General features: G+C 34.7%; 1 protein-coding gene across 1 annotated transcript in view; it reads left to right on the top strand.

Annotated features, from left to right (window-relative positions):
- Positions 1-8,419, top strand: part of LOC118743431 — a 13,181-nt gene extending 4,762 nt beyond the window's left edge. The window contains exons 1-2 of the mRNA XM_036476090.1: positions 3,065-3,387; positions 7,004-8,419. Coding sequence (XP_036331983.1) covers positions 7,133-8,011 — 879 coding nt within the window. The 5' untranslated portion in view covers positions 3,065-3,387; positions 7,004-7,132 and the 3' untranslated portion in view covers positions 8,012-8,419. Of the gene's footprint in view, positions 3,388-7,003 lie in introns of the transcript that reaches the window.
- The last annotated feature ends 2,299 nt before the right edge of the window (positions 8,420-10,718 follow it).

Below are 10,718 nucleotides of genomic sequence, written 5' to 3'. Positions count from 1 at the left end.
ATTGATGAGATTCATTGTATTTAGCGGACTATCTAATAAATATCGAGGTGCATTTCACCACAAAGAAATTTTGGCAATTATCTACATATATATAATATATGATTATAACTACATAGATAGCTGCGAGTAGAGCATGAGTTCGATAATAACCGCCTTTGGCGACGCACAGTGGGGCAAAAAATGTTGCTGTGGACAAAATCAATTTTGACAGCCCAAATATGAAGCGATTTCAGGTTTCTTATTTTTTAAGAGGAAATAATTAAATTTCGCGTGGAACTATCCGTGGCGATTTTTTAAAAAAGCTCTGGATTTTTATTTATTTATTTATTTCAAAGGAATAGAATAGAATAGAAGGAGGATAATTTCGATATATAAACGGGGCGTGGCACCTCCCATACCAACTAAAGTTTCACACAACATATCATATGTGGTGTAAAAACTTCAGTTTGTATGTGAGGTGCCACGCCCCTTGATATATTGCAATTCTTTTTCTTCTATTGTCAGCCTTGGAGAATCTAGATTCGATGTCCAAAGTTTCAAAAATATCGGTACAGCTGTTCTCGAGTTTTTCGAACAGAAATATATATTAGTAAAGATAACAAATTAAATAACTTTTTTAACTAAATGTGTCCTATAGAAAAATATTTACGAATATGTACTTTTTTAAATAATTGCAGACATTTGAAATAAATTTAAAGTATTTTCCAAAAAAGTTGAAGCTTTTAAACGTAAAATTTTTTTTCCTTAATTTTTCAACACAAATAAATAAAAACTTGGAACTTTTTAAAAAATCGATACGGATAGTTCGACGCGAAATTTAATTATATTTTATTAAAAAAAAAAAAACTTGAAATCTGTTCATATTTGGGCTTTCAAAATTAATTTGTACACATCAACTTTTTTGCTCCACTGTGCGCCGTAGGGCCGGTGCACTTTGTTCCCGTGTTGCATAGATACAAAAGCAAGGCGATGTAGTTTTATGAGTAATCTTCAAATATCGCACACGATCTTAAAAAGTGACACAACTCAAAATTTGGCATTTTTGAAAAAATTCACTAAAAATGTACACAGAGCTTTTATTTACCTTTCAGCAAAATCTGGAGCAATTTTTTTTTTATAAATTATTGAAAAAACCTTAGGTAAAGTCTGCCTTGCCCATATGATGAGCATGTGCTACGAAATAGTTTTTCGCATATTCTGACGAACGTGTAATTTTGAGTTGTGTCACTTTTGAAGATAGTGTGCGATATGTAATCGTTCACTTGACTATCGAGACCCAGTCCACCTTCTTCTTCTTGGTTGGCGCTGGCCGAGTCCAATAAAACACACCTGTCGTGAAGAGAAGTTCTTCTCCACCTAGCCTTCCCATGGCAGAGGAGCTGGAGAGCTTGTCAGTTCATCGTCTGCGGTAATCGCCATCGCCAACGCGCTAAGGACCGTAAATCTTCCGCAGAATCTTCCTATCCGCCTTATCAGATGTTGTTCTTCTTCATGCCCCCGTGCCAGTACGGGCGTGATTAGTGGCTTATAGAGTGTGTTTTTGTACGACGAGAGAGGACTTTACTTCTCAAATGCCTATTCAGTCCAAAGTACCACTAGGTGGGATGAGTGATTCTCCCTTGGATTGCAAGGCTAACATTATTACTTATTAGAGATTATGGTATCAACAACTTCTTTTCATACTGGCGAAAGCGGCTTTGAAATCTATAAATAGGTGGTGGGTGTCGAACCTATTCTCGCGGATCTTTTCCAATATTTGGCGTGTGGTGGATACCTGGTCTCTGGGGAATTACCAGGACAAAAGCCATACTGATAAGACCCAATCAGCTCGTTGACGGTGGGCTCCAGCCTTTCACACAAAGGCTGCTGCAACGGCGGTGGGCGCATATGGCGTAGTCGCCTTTCTTGTGGATTGGGCATAGATCACTTAAATTCCAATCATCGGACATGTGTTTATCAGACCATATTTTCCATAAGAGTTTACATGCACCTTATCAGCTTGTCGCCGCCGTACTTCAATAGCTCAGCTGGCAGGCTGTTAGCTCCAGCAGCTTTGTTGTTTTTCAGCCGCGTAATTGCTATTTGTACCCCGCAATAATAAGGTATTGAGACATCGACTGCGTCCAGATCAGTCGTTGTCGTCAAGCTCAACTAACGGAATCCCCAGGAAGCGAGCAGCCTCAATGGGGTCTGTCCACAGGGGAAAAGGCGTTAGCTTTGTCAGGTTTTCCGGGCATACGAAGAGATGTTTCGAGTCGTAGGGTGTCTCTCCGCATGTCGGACACTCATTTGGCACATCTGCGTCTAATATGCTCAAGTATGAGTTTAAACTGCTGCAGTTGTCAGAGCGAAGTTGGGCTATTGTGGTTCTAGTTGTTGTTGTTGTTGTAGCAGCATACAATTTCTCCAAAGGGTTTTTGGGGAGTGTTGCTGGAGTGGCAGTCCTTGGCCAGATATAAGTCTGGGTCGTTCCGGTTAAGTAGACCCGACTGTAGTGGCAACGTCTCCCTATGTGGTTATACAAGTAAAAGTAAAAATACTTGTTTGTTTTGTAAACTAGTCAATAAATCTGTTCTGAATTCATGAACTCGTTATTTTTGTTTTTCAAATAAAATGTGTTATGATTGATATACAAAGCCAAATTATAATAAAAAAATTAAGTTTTTTTGTTATAAAATCTTCAATAAAGATATTTCCTCGTTTTTTGAAGATTAAATCATTACCCGGAAGGAAAACTGACAACACTGAGTGCTACAGCAATTAATGTAGCAGTGATGCTGCAGTACTAAATTTAAAAACTAGCCGTTATGGTTTTAAATCAAATACAGGTTTTAGAAAATCAGTTTGTATATTTGAATAGCTAACGTTGAGCACTTACTTATGTTTCAGTAAAGTTCAGTTTTTGTAAATAAAATAAAATAAAATGGATGGTGGTTCAAATTGGTATTTTATCCTTCTTATCACCTTGTAGTTTGACGTCGAAAAATATGCACAATAATGCAACACTGCATACTTTGTAGTTTTTTCTCTGCTGTCAAAAGTTTTTTGACATTTCAGTTGACAGCAGCGCTGTTGGCAATGCTGTCAGTTTCTTAGAAAATTTCTCATAATAAACTTGTGTACGGTGTGCGTGTTTCATCAAAATCTTTCGTTTTCGCGAGCTTCCATTCATTGAAGTGGATAAATGTTTAAACCAAATTTGAGGTTTGATCAAAATTTTACAGGAAGACCGAAGATGTGCAGATAAATAATAGCATCTCATAGAAAAAGTGTACTCAACAGAGTGAAGAACGTGTTGTGCAGTGGAACTTTTGATTTATTGCTGTGCTTTGATTTGGTTTTCAAGTGGGAGGAGCACAAACTCGGCAATATTCCCAAAAAAGGCAAGTAAGTACGAACAAGTAATTTTATAAACAGATACATATAAATATATCTTTATATATTAGGTAATATTGCTGCGAATTGTTTGTTTAGATAATCAGCATTTTTGCGATTAACATTTCCGAGTTTGCGGATATATTTTGTATTACATAGCTCTCTTTTGGAAGTCACATGTTGTGCTCTTAAAACATATGTATGACGCCGAAAAATTTCGCTAGTCTAAAGCGATGAAGCAAAATCCAGAAATATGTATATACACATAGATATATGTAACTTTTAAGCATCTAAGACTGATTTGTGTTGAAAAGATTATAAAATAATGCGCCCTCAACCGCGCATTTTTACACTACGCTATATTTTTTTAGCATTCGTTCATTTTGTCAGCCAAACTTCAAAGCTATCTCCCTACAAAGCCGGTTCATGCCCATTACGGCACTGTCAAAACTACTTTACTGCCTTGCCCAGAGGTATTTATATACATACTTTCGCCGCTTTAATAATTAGGGTATTTAAATCCACTATATACCTTAGAGTTAGCCGTTTCAAGGAAAACGTCACACATCCACATTTTCCTCTTACCTACTTTTGTGTTTTAACGTTTTCTTCCCCTTGCAGACACTAAGTGGTATGCGTTATTTGGTTGTAACAACTGCTGTAGTCCCCAACTACTTTAGCCAGCCAAGTTGAATTGGGTCAACGTAATTTCTTGATGCTACTTTTTATATTAGTATGTTGTTGCTATTGTTTTTATAACTATTGCTGTTCTTGCAACAAACTGGTTTCCCATTTTAGTAACTTTTTTTTGGCCTTGTTATTGAATTTGTGCCGAATATATTTTTTGATAGTGCGCATTCGTATAGAGTACATACCTACATAAGTACATAAGCGTTCATACATACATATGTGCCTGTAGGTATGTCATTCCCTGCAAAAGATGTAGCAAGCAGTGACGTTATGAAAACTAGGTCGTCAGTGAGTTGTCATATGTATGCATGTTCAAGTAATTTCAAATCGAAGTATTCTGCTTAATTTGGAAGGATATAACCATTGTATTTAAATTTATATGAATGCCAACATTCCTATATGATCAGCAGTATGGAATATTTGATTCGTTCTCTATGAAGAGATCTACGTTACCAAATTAACTCAGCGTAACGCAGGTACCTTCATCATGTATCTAGGCTGTACTTCTTCATCATTAAATACCGAATAATATACTATCTGACTAAGGTATTTTCTCTGGCAGACTTTGCCTATCAACTTTTGTCGGAATTGGCAAAATGCAGATTTTCGAACCTCGAAGACCTTGTATTGCCATGGAAATATTCGCACTTAGGGATGGCAAAAAAGTAAAATTATCGGTAAGTTAATCATATGATTAATCACAAGCAAAAATTAATAATGATTGCAATTATTGAAAAATAATCGATTAAACGAATTTTTTGCAATGAGTATTCACAAAAACATTTTTCCATAAAAAAATTCTAATTCTCTTGTTAATTTGCCTTAAATGAAATAAAACGAGTATTTTTGCTAATTATTTATTATTTAAGCAAAACAAAAAATAAAATTAGCGCCAGCTTCTGAAAAAAGTAATTTTTTTAAGCAAAAAACACAACCGACTTCAATTCTCATATAAACATTTAAGATTATCTAATTTCTTCATGATCCAATGATTGGTTTTAAACCAAATTAGTATGGGACCCCTGCGAGGTAACACCTTTCATTGGAAAAAAAGAATTTTAGGAAAAAAAACACAAAAATATTCCGACAGATTGTGAAGTCCTCCTTTTTGTGAAGTCGGTTAAAAAGGCGCTCAGCAGGCACCGAGGTACCAACTTAATGATAGTATTTTTTCAAAAGTCTGTAAAGTTTTGGGTAAACAGTTTTCATTCCTCAAAATTTACCAACTTGCCTACATACGGCTTATTTACAACTAACTTCTAGTATTTGACCAATTGGTTCGCCGACAAATCACTAGTGGTATTCACCAAATTGAGCGAGTGGCCTGGCACTCTGGCAAAATAGCAGATTAGCTCAAGCAACGACAGCAGCAGCTTATGTCTATGCTGGCTTTAATATAATGCGGCATTCCCTTTATTCTTTAAACCACAAGGAATTTTTTGATGAGACCTAATAAGAATATTGACTTGCTAGTATCGGAACTATTTCTGCACGTTTATTAGCCAAAAGTTCTTCAACGGCTCGGCGCCAGTGAGTCATTCGCAATCGAATGCCGCATTATACTAAAGCCAACCTTTCGCGACATATGCTACTGTTCCATACGAACACAGATATATCCATACATATGTATACACTTTTGGTCAGCTGACTGACATTTCGTACAGTTTTAGCTATTTTTATTTTGTTTATTTAATGCTTATAATTTTTTTTTATAAAAGTCTTGGGCATAACATAAGCAGCACCACATAAATCCACATTTCTAACTTCGTACAAATCCTATAAAAATTAAAAAAAAAACTAACAATTGCACACAAAAATTTTAACTTTTTATTCTGAATTTTCAGAAAAATTTTAGGTATGCAGTTTTATAGCCCATTAAATTTTAGGAGGTTGAAGTGCCAATTTCAAACAATAACAACAATAATAATAATAGATTGGCGCTTTCACATATGTTAGTGTTTGGCCGAGCTTCTCCTCCGACCCAGTCGCTGAGGAGTGGAAGCACGCACTGCCTACCATTACACCACAGCGGCCGCCAACAATTATTACCTACCCAAATTTAATGGTCTATAAAACTGCATACCAAAAATATTTCTGAAAATTTTGAATAAAAATTTTAAATTTTTTTTGTGTGTAGTTGTTAAAGTTTGTTGAATTTTTGTAATTTTTGTGCGAAGTTGGATATGTGGATTTGCGTGGTGGTGGTTGTGTAATCGTCTAGACTTTTATAAAAAACAAATATGAACATCAAACAAACAAAAGAAAAATAGCAAAAACTGATCAAAATGCCACTTAACTTAATCAGCTGACCACAAGGGTATGTATATATTTATATGCCTGCAGAACGTATGCGTTTTCCCAATTATTTATAACATTTTCTATGGCACCTGACTTATCGTTGTCTTGTTCCTGGTAAGCTGTCATTGACCTGCTGTTATTATTTGCGCGCGATCGATAAATCGCGTTTATTGTTTCCTTTTTTCAATTTCCTGCTCGTCATAAACGTTTATACATTTGTTCTCTTCCAAAAAAAAGGAGTGTCGCTCGAGGCATTTATTTGGGTGGCCTGGGTGGAGCATAAAAAATAACTTGCAACACGTTACCCAAGTACATAAATACATATACATATACGTACATATGTACTTGCCATCAAATTCTTTACATTATTCTCCCTCAAATATGGGTGTGTCCTGTGAGTCATACCAATCGAAAACTTTGGCAACATATTGAAAATATTCTTCAAAAATAATTAAAACAGTGCATTTATTTGAATACAAAAGTCTGTTATGAAAATCCAATTCTCATTATTACATAAAATATCCATAATAACTACATACATATATATTTCCCGCCTTTCATGCAACATTTACAAAGTAAGTATTTATAGTGTTTGATAAAAGTACTAAATTTTATTACATTTAATTTTGTTTGCTTGCAGGCTTCAAAATATTAACTAAATAAAAAATTGAGGTAGTGGAAAATATAAGAGAGCTCTGGAAAACCACTAATTCTAGCTAATTTTATCATAGAACGCATAGCGCCCTGCTTAAAGTTAAAGTTATAAATAATGTCTGCGCGCAATTACTATGAAATTTTGAAGACCTCGCCAACAGCAAGCTTCGAAGAGCTGCGTCGTAATTACAAACAATTAATTCTACAATGTCATCCGGATAAATTACAACATTATAACACCATCAGCATTAGCACAACAACAACTACTTCGAATTTTGATAATACCATCAGCGCGACTAATGATGCTGCGTCCACTTCTGCAGCTACTGTTGACCCAATTGTCGAAAACCCAACGGCTATGTATTCAGATCAGCACAGTAGAGAATTTGTTGCCATAAATGAAGCATGGAATACACTCAAAGATCCTACAAAACGACGCCTCTACGATGCCGAATTGTTGTTGACAAAGCTCCAGGCCCACAGTAATATTTTTGCGCGTTTAACGCTAGCGGACATGAAACGTTGTGCCGCCACAACAACAACAAACGATGACAGTGGCAGTGACAATGGCGAATATAATGGCGACAGCGAGAGCACCGGTGCTAAGGGTGGCACATATTGGTACTATACATATGATTGCCGATGTGGCGGTCAGTATATAGTCGATGAGTCAGTGGATAGTGAAATACTCAACAGTAACCGCAACCACAACGCCGCTAACAACGACCAGATGCAAACACAAACAGGAGAAGAACAACTAATACAACAAAAACAAAAACGTTACGATAATGGCATCGATAAGCCAAGTAGTCAAGCAGCCGCTGACAGTGGGGCTGTGAGTGGATCTACAGCGATTTGTAGCAGCAGCAACAACAAAGGCAGTGAAACGACTGGTTATGATGAAGACATTCTGAATGCTGGCGCTGCTGATGGCGACGATGGTGAAGTGCTTGTCGAATGCAGTGAATGTTCTCTGGTGATCGTACTGGTTTAAACACACGAAATGTGTACTGCTGTCGTGGATTGTCTTTCGACACAATACGGCACAAATAAATATTGTATTTATAAAAATAAGCAAATAATTGTGCAAAGGAAAAATAAATAAAATTATGAATAACAATGCGATGATTATTGCGTTCACGAACACCGCTAGCACCATTACCAATCAGCACATGCCAGACAAAAGATGCGAAAGTCAGCAAAAGAAACAGAACAGAACTGAAATTGCTTGAGCTGCACACGAACATTCAAATACATATAGATTAGTGTATGGCAATTAAAAGCTTTGCATTAAAAAGTTATTTTCGTTGATGTTAAAAAAATGTGCGACATTCATATTTTTTGTACTGCTTATAACAATAAAGTAAATTTTATAGTCCTTTGTGCGAAACGCTGCAAATAATATGGAAAATTTATTTTTTTGTATGGACGCGAAAAAGAACAAATTAAGATGGATAAATAAATAATTTTCATATGCTGAATTTTTTTAGTCTATAATTTCTTATAATATGTAAGTATCTTACTGTAGATACATGGAAATGTTATTTATTTGTTAAATAAATGTAAAGTCTATAATTCTAAATGAATTCAGTAAAATGGTTTATACATATATACAATACATATTAGTTCTTTTAACCGTTGACTACTAAAGCCATTTATAAACCTTTCTCAAAAACAAATCTATCATTCGTATCCATCATTCGTTTACTATTTCAGTTCTAAACAAAAATTTACATAACTTTTGTTTTCCTTTCGCCAAATTGAAGGCACCTTCTCTGTAGAATGATTGTAAGTTTTAAAAACATATGTATACAATCAAATAAAAAGCTATTCAATTCTTGTAAAAGCCACAAAAAAAGTAAACTTAAAATTAGCCATTTCGCTTGCGACGCGAACTCAACAAGCTCATTAATATGCGCGACATTGCCAAGTTGCTCATCGGAAATGATTTCGTATGTAACTACACAACTTGCAATGAATGCGTCAGACGCAGACAGTAGGCACAAACTGTATTGTATCGAACATACATTCCTACGTACATATGTATGTACAAATGTATGCATACACAGTGCGTGATAGTGAAGAAGAAGTGCGATTATCATAAATTGTACTTTAGCATTTAAGATTATGTATTGTTCAGAGTTATTGGGTATTGAAGAAAAGTCCTTAAAGCTGTACGTTTTTTTTTTTCATTACTCAAAATATTGCATGTATGTACATGCTATGCATGCCGAAATATAGTGCTTATTAGGGTGCACCTTATGTATTTGAATATATGTACGTATGTACTAATTTTGGTGCTTAATTTGTATCAAAACCCTTTGTCTAAAAACATTACGAATCATTATCGGTTTTATGCGAAGCAAGTGCCCTAAAGTGTGCATTAATTGGTGCGAGGCGGTTTAAAAAATATAACTTTACTACTTTAAATTAGATGTTCGATTACACGCACACTCACGGCAAAAAGTATATATGCACCAATTTTTATTTCTTTCGCTATTTTTTTACGATAACAAAAAAATAAATAAAAATATAATTTCTAAACTCTAAAAAAAATCGAACTTTTTTATCTGAATATTTAGAACACTTTTGGCTATGAATGACGCTCGATCTATATTTTTTTAGCAGTATAATACTTTTTTCAATTCCAAAAATGGATACGTTTTTTTCAAAATACTGCATTTATACGAAAAATTACTTTTTTTGCTAAACTTGTTAACGCATAGTAGTAGTAGTATAAATTTATGATGAAAAACGATATAAGCTAACAGCGAATTGTTAGTGGAAACACGTTATAAAAATACATATACAGTGAGCGTCAAAAATAAGTATACCCTGATGGTTTAACGATTTATTTATTTATATTTTCCAAACCTAATTTTTTCTATAAAAATATACATAGTTCTTGCTAATTTTTGTACAAAGCTAGAAATTTGGATTTACATGGTTTTTGTTAGACGTAGACATCATTTTGTCGCGTGGTGTACAACAGGTACACATACCTAGTACCAGAAATTCCTTTATTTTATTGAAAAACTCTCAAAACTACTGTACTGAAAAAAGATTTTTCTTTATGGCGAATTCAAAATATGTTCTTCAGAAGTTACAAGAGTTAAAAGTCGGAGTAGCAGAAAAGAGCCAAAAGGCGGTGACATTTTTTTTGTTTTTGATTTTTTCTCGAAACGACTGTTTTAAAACTGCTGTACACGATATCTGAAGATCTACTGGACCGATTTAGCCGACAATTTTTGATTCAATGTCCCGTTCTTAATTTAAAAATTTAATGAACTTAACATTTTAATAAAAATTTCCTCTTAATTTCTTCAAACAACTGCCATTTTCGCAAAAAATATTTAGATTTTTTCTCCACGAAACGCTATAGCTAGCTACTTTCTTTTTAAATAAGAAAAACACTTTTTTTGTAATTTTCAGACAATGACCTATTGTGAAATCTTATACACAATACTGAAAAGAAGGGGCCAATGAATGACTCACATTTTCGCTATTTTATAAATATCTAATGGCGCTTTCGTTTCTTCCAAAATATGTAGGCTTTTGATATTGCAGGCTGAATATAAAGCACCAAACAAATACTTCGGCACATAAGGCACACCCTAATACATACATATTTGTTTTTTTTTTAAGCCAATTTTTAAATGTTGTCAGTGATAAAATACAATGGAACTTGTCTGCGGGCAGCT

The sequence above is a fragment of the Rhagoletis pomonella genome, unplaced genomic scaffold (assembly GCF_013731165.1).
Source record: "Rhagoletis pomonella isolate Grant_MI unplaced genomic scaffold, Rhpom_1.0 Rhpom_scaffold_00001, whole genome shotgun sequence".
In the NCBI taxonomy this organism is placed as follows: Eukaryota; Metazoa; Arthropoda; class Insecta; order Diptera; family Tephritidae; genus Rhagoletis; species Rhagoletis pomonella.
Note: the sequence above shows the minus strand (reverse complement) of the source record. Positions and strands in the feature narration are given on the sequence as shown.